This window comes from Sinohyriopsis cumingii, chromosome 9 (genome assembly GCF_028554795.1).
Source record: "Sinohyriopsis cumingii isolate HCF-2022 chromosome 9, ASM2855479v2, whole genome shotgun sequence".
NCBI lineage: Eukaryota > Metazoa > Mollusca > Bivalvia > Unionida > Unionidae > Sinohyriopsis > Sinohyriopsis cumingii.
In genome coordinates, this window is record NC_142969.1 from 73,726,671 (window position 1) to 73,745,106 (window position 18,436).

Genomic DNA, 18,436 nt, shown 5'->3' on the forward strand with positions numbered 1-18,436 from the left:
ATTTGTCCTTATAATGTATACGGTAGCTAGGAACTGGTGGAGAAAGAACAAGGGAAGACTCCAAACAACCATACACCAACAATAAGCTACCTGAGCCAAAATTGGAACCTTCGCATACTGAGGTGAGATGTCAGTGATCTGTAAGGGCACGCGAACTGCAGCCCTTGGACAACAGGGGCCCCTTGATGCAACCTTGACCGTGAGACAGGTGCATGTGTATGAAATTTTGAAACCCCAGTTAATCAGGGTATTTTCATGGGCAAAGTTGCATTAAAATATCTTCAGTGGTTCACAATCTATACTCTGAACCAGTGTACAAGTCATAAAATTACATTTTCTCTTGCCGTGACCTTAACGTTGAGGCATGTGGCAACAAAGTCTGGTAATGATATATGCAAAGTTTCATAAAAATTTCTCCAGTATTACAATAATGGATGGACATGTGGAAAGACTGACAATGCCACAGCATAACACTTGACGTGTGACAGGTATAAAAAGAGGTTGTGAAAAAGCACAAAATAAGATACCATATATTAATTAAACTAATTACGACGCTCACAAACATCCATTTTTATTGCAGCATTTCCTGTTAAAATATTTTTGAAAAAATTTAATTGATCTTGATCTTGCCAGAGAGGGTGGGACCTTTTGTGGCCGGGACTTTTAACATAGCTTTAACAATTTTTCAGTCATGCTCTTACGATGTCTGCAGTGTGGCAGTTTTTGGTAATTTCTAGCACTGGGGCATCGTGCCACAGACATGTAGCATCATGTCCCACCCAGCCACACTATCCTTATACCAGTCTGACCAGTACTGAGTGTTAATCTAGGCAACTGAAAGTACCATTTTCATAAGTCTTTGGTATGACTTGGCTGCTATTCGAACCCACAGCCTCCTGCATCCCAGAGAGACGCCCAAATCCTTAGGCCAATGAAGCAGTAAAGAGAGGATGGGAATACAAGAAAATGAAAGGATAACGCATACTTCTAGTATGCTTTGGATAGACCACTAATCCCTCTAAGTTTTCCTCTTCCAATGAAATATGAATCCTTCAAGCAAAACTGCAACGTCTGACAATGCATGTGAATCAATTATCTTGTGATCTAAGAATATTTTTTGTGTATGCATGCCGTTACATGAAACAAGACACAGGCCCAAGAAAGAGAAGACTACCGACTAATAAGATAACGTTAAATATATATAACAATATGAAAAATTGGATCATTATTGGCTTTATTGACCGTTTTATTAGTTGTTCCCTTGGATATATAGTATAAATTGAATTCATTATAAAGTACATTTATCATGAATGTGTAATATATATATATATATATATATATATATATATATATATATATATATATATATATATATATCACTCTCAGTATTCTCTAAAGTAATATCATCAAAAGCATTATGTAAAATATAGAAGAATACTGTGAGGGTATCATGAATCCATGAAATGTATACAATACTAAAAACATGTCACAATAAAACATATATAAGGTGTTGCTTTGAAAAACGTGTTATGGAAAACGTAGGCCCGAGAGTTTATAAATAGTGCTCTTTTGCAATTAATTTTTATAAACTCAAGACAAGAACGCCATTTTAAAGATGCACGTACTTGCACTAGCTACAGGGTGAGCAGATTAAGACAAGATATGACATGAATCTCCTCCATGAAGTAGACACATGTTTTCAATATAGTCTATCACGTGTGATGGCACATCTCCGTGTCAATCTATCTCTATAACTACTGTAGCCGATTTGCGATGAATATTGTACTCTCTTTCCATAACATTCGTGAAACCATTTCCTATACCGGGTGAAAAATCAAATTACAATTAATAATAACGAAATCATTTCTGTCATAAAAATAGTGGTAAATTTAATATATAATGAAAAAAGAAAAGAAAAATAATGCTATACAAAAACCCTGAACTGAAAACCCCCTACTTAGAAAACCAAAATAATGTTGTCCCAGATTTTAATTTACACTAAATCTGCCCATATAAAACCCAAACACTTCAAAATTGTAAATATATCTTAGCTGCTAAGATAAGAAAATGTTGATATTTATGGTTCTGAAAAAGACAGGCCATGGGTCAAGTAAAATATACCTGTCACATCTTGGGCCAGATTATTTACTGTTGGCAAATACTGCAGTAGGCTTATCAGCAAGTCAATCACTGAGAACTGTACCTGAGCTTGCCAGGTAAAAACAATCCTTGACAAGCAAAGACAGATTATTGCCGAAAATAAGCCAATGTCAAGTCCTTGTATCTTTCAAAAGGCCAGCTTTCAAGATAAATTAAAAATAACAAAATGCTTGAAGTTAAGTCAATAATTGGGGTTATTTGACTCCTCATTTCCGACTCATATCGCATGTTTCTTTGCATACATGATCAAAATTACTTTTAAAAATAAACAAGAGAAAAATTCAATACTTCAGCTTCAACAACCTTGCTTTTGGCCATCACTTTCATTACTTTACCCATGGAGACCAACAAAACTGGATTTGTATGGAATACATTGCTAAGCTACTGTATCATTAGATATCATAAAATAATAAAACTACAACTTTTTTAGTTGTTTCAACTTGTACAATCTCACATAGACAGTGTTATAAAGTTTCTGATTTTGTTGCCTCAAAATTGATGGCTTGTTCTGGTTATGTCTTACTTGTACCGCTACATTAATATATATATATATATATATATATATATATATATATATATATATATATATATATATATATATATATATATATATATATATATATATATATATATATATATATATATATATATATATATAATGGACATTTTTTATGAAAGTGACCACAACTACATTGACAACCTCTCGAAACTGAAACTTAAATCCGAGCTCCTATAGGGTTTTGGTTTTGAGGGGTCTCACTGTTTATTAATCCAGTCCCCGCATTCAGAAGACCAGTTTCTTGGGTTCTTCCCAGGTGAATTCAGGTCTTCCAAAATGTCCATAACAGGCGGTCTTCTGGTAGATCGGATTCTTCAGGTTCAATTCCCTGTAAATTTAAAAAAATAATCCCATGGAAAGTCAGATAAATGTGGGCATGATCGAAGCCAATTAGCACACTATGATTCGTTTAATGGATATGCCAACTCCATTTCACTTGCCACGGCTTTATACTGAGGAACTAGCCTTTGAAAACTAAAATTAAAGGAAGGTGGACATTCAGAATACTGAACATTGAGCTTGTTTGATGTCTTCTCAATAAAAACAGCATGTTCAATTGACGCAATATCCAACAGTCCTTGGTAAATTAATGTTACATACATCAAAGTATGCGTGATAGTCAATCAAGAGCTATAGTTCAATAATTACTTAACGGTCAATAAAACCCAAACAAAGCAAATCAAATATAGATAAAACCCTTCAAAACATTTTCACATCACCTTGACACAAAACCCTTCAAAACATATTCACGTCGCACTGATACAGTGCCCTTAAAAAGATTCATATCACACTGATAAAGCACTCTTCAAAACAACCACATCGCACTGCTGGTAACGCCTTTGAAAACATGTTCACATCACACAAATGTAACACCCTTTAAGACATATTTACATCACACTGATGTAACGCACTTCAGTACATATTAACATCACACTGATGCAATACCCTTCAAAGCATAGTAACTGATGTTAACGTCTTTCAACACTTATTTTTATGATACTGATACAATAGTCCTAACAATTTATTCACATCAGAGCAGCTTGATACCATTGACAAAAGACACAAGACCAATAAAAAAAATAAGTTGAAAGGTCTCTAATGACATAGCATTCGGTACTTGTACGAGGACGATTAAGTAACATCAGTGCATACCATGCACATAATGCTCATTCCAATTTTAAAGAAGTACAACAAACATACTAACCCATGAAAAGTCTGTATGTGTTTCAAACTTACTTGATAATTTTTCCAGGTCTCAAATCGAAGTTTGCTTTCACGATGTCAAGCAGTTCTTTCTCTGACTTCTTTGACGTACCATAGCTGAACACAGTTATTGACAGTGGTTCAGCAATTCCAATGGCATAGGAAATCTGCAAATGAAACCGGCAGTGTACTTTTTGATATTGAAGAGTGGCTAGGCACAACAAATAAAGGAATATGACTTTAAAGATAGTTTATTAATGCAGAGTGACTCAACATGAACACAGTTCATTACTGTATCGTTTTCTTTTCTGCAATAATGATAGGATGGCTAGAGATGGGAAGCAGTCCACTTGGTTTATGAAAAGTCAGGTAATCAGGAATTTTGCAGGGTTAAATAATTATTATCCACCCGCAACAATGTGACCTTTAAAATTCAAATTCACCATTTTAATTTAGAATTCTGATGACATTGCATTCTGTTATGAAGGAGTAATAACAGGATTTTCCAGACTGATGTCATTGTGGCCGTATTGGACATCAGGTCAACAGTATGGTATTGACCAGAAATCTAGAAATATCAACAAGATTTTACAGATGGTGGCATCTACCATTCATATTTAAAATAAACAGACACCATAGCAATACTTTCATGAAAACCCATGCTGATAACATCATTTTTCTTCAGGAAATATAGTGACTATTTTCAAGGTGGTCACTGTGGTGGCTATTTTAGGACCAACAAGACACAATAAGTCTTTCACCAGTAAACCCATGTTAACATGACCATCTATTCAATGGTAGCAATACAAAATTCTTGAACATGACAGCAATGGGAGTAATATTAGATGTGCATGTGGCACCATTTTCATTTTGGACCAACTAAACATTACAAGAGGTTTTCTAATGAAAACTCCATCGCAATGTGACTATTCAGGAGTAGCACTAATTTGAAGATATTGATGTTGGCTGCTGTAGGCCATACTGGACATCAAATTGGTACCATTTTTATTTCGAATCGATTAGGTATCTTTACAAGTTCTTTTAGTCAAAACCCCAAGCTGATATGACCATCCATTCAAGAGTAGTGATAATGGAATTTTCCAGATTTTTATGTGGCTGCCATGGAATATTAGCTTCATTCAGGATCAAGTAGAAGTTTTTCGTGAAAACCTCATGACGATATGCTCACCCACGCATGTGGTGTAGCGACAACAAAACTTTCAAGATGACTGCGATATTGGTTACAAGATCGGCACCCTGTTCATTTACAACCAACAAGCCATTATACAAATTATAAGAATATTAGTGAAACAACTGTGTCATATGAATTTCTCCTCTGGATGAGTAGTTATAACATTAGTTTTAAGATGACTGACTTCAAGGTGTGGCATGCAGACAGATAAAGATAAAAATATGATTAACATCCAGTCGTGGTAGGACATCATATGTAGAATTTTAAAACCAATATTCGTTCAGTTTGGTTTGAAAAGAATAGTTTCCTTAAACAAGAAATTAGTTATGTCAGGAAATCTGTTTTAACGGACAATTTTGGTTGGAGTATCACGATCAACCCTTGCTGTTGTGATATCAAATGTGATGTGGATCATCTATTATAAATTCTATTGCAGTCGATCTACCTGAATGAGGACCCTCTTGCATAGTCCAGCCTTGACCAGTGACTTGGCAACCCAGCGAGCTGCATACCCTGCAGAACGGTCCACTTTGGTGTAATCTTTTCCAGAGAAAGCACCACCACCATGTGCTCCCCAGCCTCCATATGTGTCAACAATGATTTTCCTACCAGTCAAACCAGCATCACCCTATAAGACAAATTAAATGTATCATGGTTCCACTCATCTCCAAAACGTGCTTCAAACAAGTGCTTCTCTGGAAATCTGTACAAGAAATGTTGATGTCGACTCTGCTGTAAGTGTTGGAAAGTGCAATCGTAGTTATGCTATCTCATGCATGTGTAGGGTTTACCAGTTCATCAGAATTAAAATTGCTGAGTTAAGTTAGGTATTCCCTACAAGGTTTATTAAAAGACATATATGTGACAAGATTAATGATAAACAATACGTTCACAAATGCACGACTTCTTCCCTTGCATGCCATCTATATCGATCAAGGAGACAAGTCTATGCCTGAAAAAATAGGTCATAAAATGTTTGGTCAAAAGGTACACCTTCTGGTGAAAAGCATAATGTGTACGAAGTTTCAAAATAATCCTCCAGCAAGCGAGATCACGCATCTGCCAAAACAGCCATCTGAAAGCCAAACATACAAGCAATTCGATATGGCATATATGTACTATCTTGTTAATGACCAAACAGGTCAAAAATCAAAATCACTTCAAATTTTATTGATCCTGCTTACTTTCGAAACTACCCAAGATCAAGACAAAACAACATATTCACAGTTTGTCAACAATCAAAATTATACCTTCCAGTCTGGTAACAAGTTCGACCAATCACGTGAATGATCATCTCACAATAATTTATGGCTTAGGTATATTGTAGAAACTGTCCAAGAACCTTGCGTTACAAACATATACAATGGTCCTACTCTTATAAGGTTCTGGATATGTATTAAAATAATATGTGACCGCTACTAAGCGTACATTTAACATTTTTTCACCAATATGCTGGCTGCTGGTCAAATTAGAGGGGTTGGTTTTCCTTAGAGGTCAATTTAGACACAAACTCGTTGGTGTCATAAGATTCTGACAGTACAAGTGGGCGGCCGTTTAAGAGGGGGACGATTGCATCCCAAATTTCACGACATTGTGGAGCAAACATGTCTTCCAGGGTAGTAACAGGCTCAGCCAGTCAGTTGTAAGATCACTGAATCAACATGCATGGATATTGCTTATTATCACACTCGTATAAGATCTTGATGACATAAACAGACATTTTAAGTTTGACCAAAATCAGATTAAAAATAGAGCCTCAAGATTTGTAACAACCTCAGCAAACCAGGTTTACGATCACCTTATTTATATGCCTGAATATTGCTCATTATCCAATTTGTCCAAGATATTGAAAGTTAAATATGGAAGTCCCCGTTTAAACTTAGCTATGCATTTCCCACACAAGAAAACCAGTATTCGTCATTATAATTTTGTAAGCATTGCTTGATAACAACTGCATCATAAAGTACAGCCTACACGAACACTGGTGCTGGTGTATTGCTGGAAAGAAATTGATACTTAAACGATTATAGTGTAGGGAGGTTTGGGACAGGTTATGAAATGAACAATGATCTTGTAGAAATTGACAAAATTAAACTGACTGGTGCTACTACAATTACCAATAATCACTGACCGACCTCTCAGAGGGATCCAAGACGATGACCATTATTGGAAATAATAGTGGAAAAAACTGCGCATTTGGTTGGTATATTTGCCAACATTTATATCATACAACTCACATTTCGAAAATAAATACATTTTATAACAATTTGTCCAAACAATTCTTTTAAAATAAACTACATTTTTAAAGGTACATTGGGGACCATGCCCCCTTGAAATTAAACAACTCTCCTAACACTTAAAAGCCATTATTGCTTAGCTGTAATTATTTCATGCTCCACCTCATGAATATATTGCATTCAAAAGATGTAAAATGTAGAATATATATTTTAAAAAAACTGGTCGACCATGGGATTAAATTTCTTTCCAAAGGACTTGACAATTTTTCGAATGCATAAGCTGAACTCTTTCAACTGCATCGTTCTTTTACAAATGCATGAATTGAATTATCACATGCATCTGTACGTGTATAAATCTACCTGTGGTCCACCGATGACAAATTTCCCAGAAGGCTGAAGATGGTAGATGGTTTTTTCATCTCTGTACTTCTCTGGGATTACTGGTTTAACAACTTTCTCCATCAATTCCTCGCGCAAGTCTTCTAAAGTGATGTTATCATCATGCTGAACAGATATTACCACAGTGTGGACACGAATGGGAATGCATGCTCCATTCATATATCTGTATTCAACTGTCACCTGAAAAGGAGGCAAATAAATTGTTGTTTACATGGCCGTGTGTGATATGGTGTACAACTGAGCTGTTTTAAAGTCATTTTGCAAACAGCCGAACCTGAAATGTATGTTGTGAGCAATATTTACAATATGTTCTATTTTTGTATGAACCCCACTGCATTTTACACTTCAATGTCATTCTGCGTGTTTGGGCTAATGATTCATACATTCCAACTGGGCAACCTTTGGTGAACATTCAATTACATATATCCACAAAATAGGCTTTGAAAAATACATTAATTCAGTGGTAACAAGATTTTTTTAGATGGCTACAGTGCCGTGTTGTGGTCAGAGGTTTCATTAGAACTTCTTACATATTGCTTTAGTGTTTTAATGAAAAACTAAAGCTGTTTCAACCATCTGTTCTGGAGGAGCTGACCACAAATATTTTCAGTATTGTCATCAAAGCAACCATGTTGGAGGTTCAAATGACATCATTTTTGTTACAAGAAAAAATACATACCGGAAGAAGGAAGTATTTTAAAAAAATTGTCGGCAAAGTCATCCATTCCAAAGCAGTAGCTTTTACAAGGTTTATTAAATTCTAAGACCACATTGGTATCATTTCATCAAGTACCAACTTCACATAGTAACACAGTTTTTATTAAAACCACATTAACATGACCATGCTTTAAAATGGCAACCATGCTAACTTTTGTTTGAGGTCCGTAGTGCAAGGACAAGAATGTCTGGATGGTCAACAAGCTGGCCATATTGTTTGTCAGATTGGCATCTTTGTCATGTAGTACCAACAGGACACCATGCAACTAAAGCCATCGATTTACGAGAATTAGTGACGAAAGATTTCGTAATATTAAATGACAAATTGTATATTTGCATCAACGTAATATCTTGTCATCAGTTTACCCTAAACAACTTAGATATTTCTCATCACAGGGTGACATTAACGTAAAACAATGTTACACTAACAGTTGTCCAACACTGACACTGCAACGTGTCTGACTAACACGCACCTTGAATGTTTTCATTGCTAGATTGTTTAAAAATGGATATTCATTGCAAACATCTTTTTTTTCCTCTGGACCATTTCATGTGTATCTATCTATCTTTCTATATATCTGTCAATATACAGACGCAGTGGTCAAATCTGCAGAGTGTATAACTTGACAAACAAAAAGCATTAAAACTATCTTAATTTACCGATTTGTCATTCGGCAAGCACCGTACAAACTCCAACATGTTGAGCCCCAATTCGATCTTGTTCTGGGCATTGGGAATGTAGAATGTTCCAGCCCAGAAGTTGCCTTTTGGAATAAAGAAGCAACTGTAACAACCATATGTAATAGACATTGTTTAAACCGATTTCTGAAAGTATATACAGTACTTCCCAGCTCAGCAACAAAAAAAAACTGTGCTGGAAAACCAACATTTGGATAAGAGACAATGTACACGAAAATTTGCATCAGAATATACTGTATGGTTTGTGAGCTATAAAAGGTTACAAGGAGCTGATGTAGTGGAGATTTAATACAAATGAAGAAAGTCATGGAATCTAACAGAATTGGACCCAAAAAGTTTAAATCATTAAAATGCAGATGTAACAGTCAATTTACATACAAAATAGGTTCTAACTGAGTGCAATGATTGCAGAGCTTTGCTAATTATTAGTGAAAACAGATCAACAGATTACTTTACGGTTCATGCATTTTACTTCAAGGCCTGACAAAAAAAGAACATTGCAGAGAGGCACTAAGCAATGGATACAATTTGTTGATGATCTCTGAATGAAAACTGATAAAACGATGCAAACACCAAATACAACACTTTTTTAAACAGTTCTGAAACAATATGATGTTACGTGATTGTGGTTGCTCAACAGTAATTGATGCAACTTATGACATTTACAGGTGCAATATCAACAGCTAATATCATGAATTTAAATATCATTATTCCAATTACTGTGAACACCTATGCCTGGTAAATGTGGTACGTTATTTAGTTAGTTGTTAACATTGTGTGACATAGGCAACACATGACATATACTGCAATGTTGCTCCGTTGGTGCTAGTAAAACTGTAACATGGTTAGGTGTTACTAGTATATGTGTTAATCTTGTGCCGTGATGCTTTTGCAATATGTGCATTACAATCCAATTGTTTTTTACGATTAAATGTTGGAACCTGCTCTCTTTAAAATCCAAAACAAAGAAATACATAAACACTAAATTACATCATCATGGATCTATGTTTGTCAATGTAATGTCTTTACTACCTGTGTTTTGGAGTCAGGTCTGGCCCAAAGCAACTCTCCACTCCTTCTCAACTGGGCCATCTTGGCATTCAGCTGGTGAGACAGAACCACTGTGAGAGGCATGCATTCCTCAGTCTCATCTGTGGCATATCCGAACATCAAACCCTGCCATATCACCAAAAAAGAAATAACATTCAGTGAAAGCCATATGTGGTATCAAGATGTGTTTACAAGACACTCTCTGTTACAGGTGTATGTTACCATAACATGAATTCTCCTCCTCGCTAACTCTGAAAGTCATTGCATGGAGTCAATAATCAAACTAGGGAACTGCTATTTTATTCGAGCTTGAACAAATTTCATTTAGCAACCTTTGACCTGTTTCTGACTTCAAACGTTCATCTGCACTGCATACATTTTACCTCATTTTAATCTGCATATAATTTGGAAGACTAAAAACGTAAACGTCATCTACAAACTTTTCTCTGATAATTCAGGTTCGGCGCATTCATACATTCTAATGTCTTTCCATGCTCTACCTGCTCAATGTACTTCCGAATGGTAAAGTCTTCCCAGACTGTTTGCACTACAAAAATACAGTATTGGTACAAGTCTAAGATACAGCTGCTCGAGTACTTTTCTCTTTACTCGCGTCCGCACATAAGACATTTGGCATCCTAAGAACCCTGGCAGCACATCAATTTAGATTAATAGTGCATGCACTAGCACACAATTTTCCTCTACATCAGTATTCAGTACATACGAATTGCTGTACATATTATTGATAATGTGGTTCTTACCTGATCTCCAGCACCGATTTCCTCGTCCTTTTTATCAACATGAACACCCTGGGCTATATCTGGACTTTGCTCCCCAAGGCCAACAAGAACATTGCATGTTTTATAGTCAAATCCTGCATAAGGTAGAAAAAATGTTTTCGTTGGTTTTGTTTTGTTTTTTTTGTTGTTTTTTTTTTTTTTTGTTTTTAAATTAAAAAATGTAATGCGCAGGAAATGCAAAAGAATGCAACTTACATATGCCATTATCATGAACGGTAACTGATTGCTTTAATTCTTAAAGTGCTTGTTGAGGCATGTTGTATATCATGCAAGCATCTATTTGCACATCCAGATACTTAAGTTTTTCATAATCGGTTGTAAAACATAATTCGACTTGTACATTGGACCCTGGAACAACTATTCATCACAATTTTACCATGCGTTTAGCAAAGTTTTATAAAGGACGATTAAATCAATGATATCTGAACAACACAATGACAGACTCGCAACACAACGATGATTTAATTTGGCAGACACTGCTTGATGATAGTCATGATGATAATGATTTGAAAGCTTTTAAGACAATAAGATAATTTGAGCTGGTAAAAGGTTAATGTAAATTCGAATGAGTGACTTCTCGCCCGTAAAGTGTGTTAAATACAAGTACGATGTGTATGCAGTCATTTGGCGGAATTTCCCTCTATTTAGCCCCATGGATAATACCAAGCCAAGCCTATTTAAGGTAATTACTTTTCAAAGATTTCTTGCACCTGATCAAGGATCAAATAAATGTATATGCAGAACAGAAACAAAATGGGGCAGACTTGACTGACAATACTACGTACATATATGTGTGTAGTAGGTGTTTTATGGTATATTAGCACAAAAGTGGACATGCATATCTAACAAAAGGTTGAATTTGAAAAATGTAAAAATAAAAATTAGACACAAAGTTTGGACGATACAGCCTTCCAAGCAAATTTAAAGTTATGTACAAGATACACAAATAAAACGAAGATATTCAAATTCTGCATAAAGAATATAAAATTAATATAAATAGGTACAATATGAATAATCTTTATAAAATGTTTTTACAATCATTTCATGTCAAAATACATATTTCTCACATGACGAAAATTTATACTAAATGAGAATGTGATCCACTGTCAGTTGGCATGCTGGCAGGAAATATTGTGGTCAAGGTTCTTCGTTCATACGTCAGGTATGCAAGTCTGAAATGCAACTGGCAATACTACATCATCTCTCCTACTTACTCTATACGAGACATGCCATTCTTCAAAAGTGGGTTTATGTTCTGAAGTTTGTGGGTGGAGGTTTCATTCGACATATTTTGACAAGTATGGCACATGCTAATTGAAACAATATTATAATTCAATATATGTTATTTTCCATTCCAAAATGTGTGGATGTAGGTCAGCGTTGGCTGCTTTCTCGACCCGTTCAATCTCCTTTATGTCATTGTGATTAGGCTGTCAACAGCACAGCTTATTTTTGCACAGATTGTACGAGAATAACATTTTTCGGTAATATCTGTTATTTTAATGGGTTATTGGATTTAATATTTAGCATGGCTTTTAATGTGGAAAGGAAATCATACAAAATGAAATATTTTGTTTTCCTAGGGAAACGTTTTAATGCAATTATAAGATCTGTGGACAGCACAAATGGATGCTTTATCTGGCAACAGGCTTGAGATCCTTCCATAAGGTGTTGCATCTGCAGCTACAACTTAGTACAACTTAGTCTCCGTCTTTCATACTATATGTATACAGAGACATACAGCCTTGACAAGATTCAAACATTTCGTTGATTTTACTCTAAAAAAGGAGAGGATTTGCGAAAGATGTTTTGAATTCACAAACGTCTAACATGTTTTTTGGAGATTTTTAAAACTACTGTTGTGATTAGATTTACAACAGCTGCATGATAAACGGGAAACCCAACACAAAATAAAATTAAATTGTTATGGCATTAGTTATGACCATGGGCTTGGAGCACAAATTTTGTAAATATTTTCACTGCGCAGTTTGTGACATCAACAAGGTATACCCCAACCCCGAAGGACTTAGAGGTGTAATTTGTGCTAATACAAATGTCAAAAAGGCAAAATTTGAACATTAAAGGTGTACTATATATATATATATATATATATATATATATATATATATATATATATATATATATATATATTACTAATCTTAGCAACCCTACTTTTTGGAGGCTCTGACTTTATAGATAATATTACATGCCATTATTACAGTATATTTAATGAATAATGTACATTTATATTACTACTAAGCTGGAGCTGCAGTACAAAATATTTAGCAAACAGGGGCAAATTCATTGTGGATTAGGACCAAAATACAAACACAAAACACTGAAAACAATTATATTCAACACTTACTTTGACTAGTCTATAGGTCTAACTTTTATCAAATAATTGTGAAGTCCACAATTTCTGCAATGGGCATGACAAATTGCTCAATCTAAGTCTTATATTGCATCATTCTCATAATCTTGTAAACAAATTTTAAATTTTGTAAAGCGGTGCTGATTTGTCCTTTTTCTGATCAGACAGTTCTTGAAGTTTAAAAAGACCCATCTGCTCTAAGTGTTTTTATTCAGAAGTTAAACCTTATCCGGTGTCATTTTCTGTAAAGGTACAGACTGGTTTGATACCTAACTTCACAATTACTATATATAATCTGCAAGGCAAAGTTTCAAATTAAAGAAACCAATCTGTTTTCTTGAAATAGTTCATATACAATTCCAATCAATATAAACGTATGAAAGTACATGTAGATATACGATGGACAAATTAGTTCTTACGCTATCCTTATGTAAAATATTCTCAATTTTCTTCCTTTGTAAAATAGTCTCAGACTGTTATGATCATTGAAATTATAAAGACGACAAATAAAAAAAAACACTACCTTTAATTTTCGTTGGATAGTTTCATATTTCGACACACTTTTATTTTTTAAGGTAGATGTAATGAGAATAAATATCATAAGCTTAGATTTGATAAATTCATCCATAATCTACATCTGGAATGTGGTTTACATTTAATTTGAGTTAGGTTTGAAAATGGATTGACATTTGGTGACTGCATGTCACAGACCAGCATTGGAGATCAAATATTACTTCGGCTGCACATAAACCGTCAATTTGGCTTATGTATTCAGATATGTCCGCTACAGAGGAAAATATCTAAACATCAAGAATGTTGATGTGTGACGGGATGTACGCAGATTTGTTATATTACTAGTGAACATTAACCTTGTATGAGGCACATACCGATTTTTTTTTCAATACATTCTCAAAGGAACATATTTAAAATAGCTCAGGCTGTAAAGGACAAATTAAAAGTAGTTGGTGGAGGTGTCGGCAGAGAATAAAAACGGCCAGTTTTATAAAGAATTAGCATGATGAATAATTCCATTAAAATATGGCAATCATTCTTACAAAAAAAATCACTTGCTATTTTGTATTTGTATCTTTAATGTAAAATTATTCTCATTTTTCTGCAATACGTCATCCTCTGATGAAAGTTCATCAATCAACTGTCCAAAGAGACTTTGTTGCTTTATTGTTATTTGTTATTGTACAGGAAAATTTCATCCATATACAGGTGAACATAAAATCTAATTCGCTGAAGAAAGGGAAAGGCTAGTACGTAATTAACCTCAAACTTCAGCAAAAATTAGAAGAGATATATTTCCTAATATTCTACGCAAAAACACCAGAACAAGCAATTATACAGGTCACTAAGTTAATAATTGGACGCAAGATGATAAACATATACCAAAATAATCAAGGACATCTGCAACATTTTGCATGAGAGATTGTCTTCAACAACGATGCATGTTTAAAACATATTTGAACATTTTCATTATAAAGGAATAAAAATAAATGAAATACAAAGATAATTTGCAATTTCACACGTATTTGTGCATGCCAGTGTACATATGATCAAGTTAGAGGTGACTCTATCCTTTTAATAAAGTTCAGACTTCAGCAATCATTCTTCATACAGGTGTTATGTTTCTATTAGGTGGTTATTAAAATAAAGACAATGTAATCCATGTGAAACATGTGATTTCTGAAATGTGTAAAACTAATTTGAATAATGTGATACTTACCTGCCTTGCTTACCTTCCAAGATACAAAGTCCCCTTGTCTGAGCGCACAGTTACAACCTCCCATGAGGAAGAGAATCCTGCATGAGCTAATGACGTGTAGTCAGACTGGTTATGGGTTCAACATGTTCCATATTTCTATAATATTCCATATAATGGAAGGTTGGAATTCTGCACTATAATGAAGGGACTTGAGATCTCAGAATATAAGCAGGGCAGTAGTGATATATATATATATATATATATATATATATATATATATATATATATATATATATATATATATATATATATTATTATTATTATTATTACTGCTATTACATTTTAAAGAAAATATTTCCTCGAGTTCTTCAGCATCAAGGAATCTTTCGTTACATAAATACATAGCAATTCAAGGGTTAACACAACTTAACACAGATCTTTGGGCATCATAAACATATTTTATGACCGAAAGTATTTGTGTTCAAACATTACTGGTATAATGAAAACCGGTTAAACAACCGATTCTTATTAACTTTACCCACCTTTTCTGGAATCATCATATCCAATCTCTTTGATGGTATTTCGGATGACTGATTGATAGTCCACATGAGCTTTGGAGGTAATTTCACCAAACACCATAATCATGCCGGTTTTGGCAGCTGCCTCACAAGCGACCTTAGCATTTGGATCCTGCTTCAGATGTGCATCAAGGATTGCATCACTGATTTGATCACATATTTTGTCTGAAAAAGTGAAACTTTGAGTTGTTGAGAACACAAATTGGAGCGGAAAATGTTACGGAAAGTGGCCACATGAAGCTGGGTCTATTCAAGATTACAATTGTGGGATTCATGCGCATTTGTAAAGTAACTCACTAAAAAATCATCTGGATTATATTTTCGAGCTTAAACATGTGCTTATTAGATCCCTCCATATTGAAAATATTTCCACTTTTCTGCAAACGCAGAGTCGGTAGGCGATATTAAAGATATTCAGGAATTTCATTTTGAACGCGTGCTGCAATGATAAATTGGAAACAATTTCCATCGAAGATAATGATTTGTAATACATTCGAAAAATAAGTATTTTGGCTCCTGACTGTTTAGGTTGTGATTGAATATTCAAGCCAAATGAATCTAAATTCACACTCAATATTATTATCACAACCAAATGTAAAAGTCTAATGTCTAAAAACATAACTCAATGTCATTGAATTTACTTACATAAAATTAGTATCATCCGCCTTTTTTAGAGGAGCAAGTCTAACAAATGTTTATACGAAAGGTGTGTGTATACAATGATTACCATAGAAAAGGGAAGTAAAGCTTTGAGCTCAACCCATCCTCCTTCACGGACGTCAATTTTTAAAAATATATTCTTTGAAAAGGACCAAAGGCATTTTAAATCTTTAAAAAGGTTGAAGACGCTATTTATGATTAGATATCTCCCCTCTCCCCGTCCTTTAGTTAATAAGAATTAGCCAACCATATTCTCCATGCAGAGGAAGTCGGTGATTGTATATATATATATATATATATATATATATATATATATATATATATATATATATATATATATATATATATATATATGTATGTATGTATGTATATAAATTTATATTCTAGATAGGATGAGATAATAAAGATGGGTGTAAGAGGCAAAATACAAGAAACATGTGGAGTGGCAAGACATCTGAAAACCATGTAGCTGAAATTGTAGTGTAAAAATTGTGGAGGGGACTACAGGATATGTACGTGTACGCTCGTAGGGTTATATGGAGAAGGAAACACCACAGAAACACAAATTGTTTGAACACACTTCTGTTAAAAATAAATATCTTGAATTCTTTGGAATTTATTTTGGCTCGTATATCATTGTTTCCTTCAGTGGACTGTTTATATGGCCACAAGCAACTAATTATTTTATGAATTAATTATTGTATTAACTATGAAATTAGCATATGTGAGTCGTATATTAAATACTTCATTTAAAAATAAAGATGAGTCGCTTAGATATCAATAATGGTTTCAGAAATTTTCTGAAATTTGTTGACTTAATTTTAAATGGTTTCAACTCTCTCCGCTTATGGAACAATGATGCAAAAAGACATGAAAATATTTTTTCGCTGATAATCAATAACATATTTAACTTGGGATTTCATTAACACCGATAGGAACAAGATTGATATTCTGTATCAATAAAAAGATTTGATGTCTCAGCTGTAAAATCAAAACCATGTTATTTTTAACCCAATATATAATGTATTACAAAATATTTGTGAGAAACACCATATTCATATGACCATCAATTCATAAAAAGGTATTGCTTTTGGGGTTTAGAGCCATTTCTCAGTGTAAGATAGGTTATATGCGGCAGCCAGAATAAGTGGGTGGAAGAACCCTGGAAAACCCCGGTAAGAACTACCAGTCAGTGGGAAGCTACTGGCAGCTTTCACACATATCGGAAGACTCGAACCCACGTGGACAGAGGTAAGATGGCAATGATGATGAAGTTGAGGTCTTTAGGCCACTCGGCCAACTAATGATCCTTCATCACAAGTAGCACGATATATTGATAATGACCACTATGGTGGCATATTGGATGTTAATTCAGCACCGTTTTAATTTAAGACCAACTAGATAGACATTACAGACCTTAGTGAAAACCCCATATTGATATTACCATTGATTTATTAGTAGTAACGAATAGATCTTCATCATGGCTGGCACAATGGATATAGTGGACGTCAGAAATATAAGTCAACAGCGACCGACAATTTTCGTCTGGAAGTTTCTTGACAGTTTAGGTACAAATGCATTCAATAAATTAGGATAGACTTCGGTTAATCAAACATGGTAGTAAATTTTAAAATATTTTAGATTTAAGACGAGCAAATGCACATTCACGACTTGTATGAATTTTACTTTTATAATTATAATAATAGCAAGTTATAATAACACTTGTATATCTACCATAAGAAGAAATAATGTTTAAACATTGGGCAGATGACAATAAAAATAATCAGCTGTGCATGGTCGTTACAATATGTACATGGTATAGTGGCACTACCTGTGACGTTATTAAGAAGGAACGACTACTCCACTTAGTAAGATGTAAACAAACGTACGTGACCAAATATCATCATATCCATCATAATCTATTAGCATGAACAGTGTATGGCATTACCTGGGTGACCCTCTCCAACTGATTCTGATGTGAAAAGGAATTCCCCATTCATTCCGTTTCCTAATTCATTTGCCATAGCTCTTTACTGTTCAATTCAACAATCACGTATAACTAGAAAAGAGGCAGTTCCTCGTCTTTGTCAGACCTTATAA

At 34.3% G+C, this 18,436-nt stretch overlaps 1 protein-coding gene across 1 annotated transcript; it reads right to left on the reverse strand.

Moving 5' to 3' along the window:
- Positions 1–1,215: 1,215 nt before the first annotated feature.
- LOC149792024 (S-adenosylmethionine synthase-like) lies at positions 1,216–18,436 on the reverse strand. Its single transcript, XM_089970518.1, has 8 exons — positions 18,285–18,436; positions 15,641–15,841; positions 10,978–11,090; positions 10,199–10,342; positions 7,712–7,930; positions 5,560–5,742; positions 3,956–4,089; positions 1,216–3,047 (listed from the first exon to the last, which is right to left on the reverse strand). Exons 1-8 carry the CDS (start codon positions 18,358–18,360, stop codon positions 2,945–2,947), a joined length of 1,173 nt encoding a protein of 390 aa, XP_089826644.1. The 5' UTR covers positions 18,361–18,436; the 3' UTR covers positions 1,216–2,944.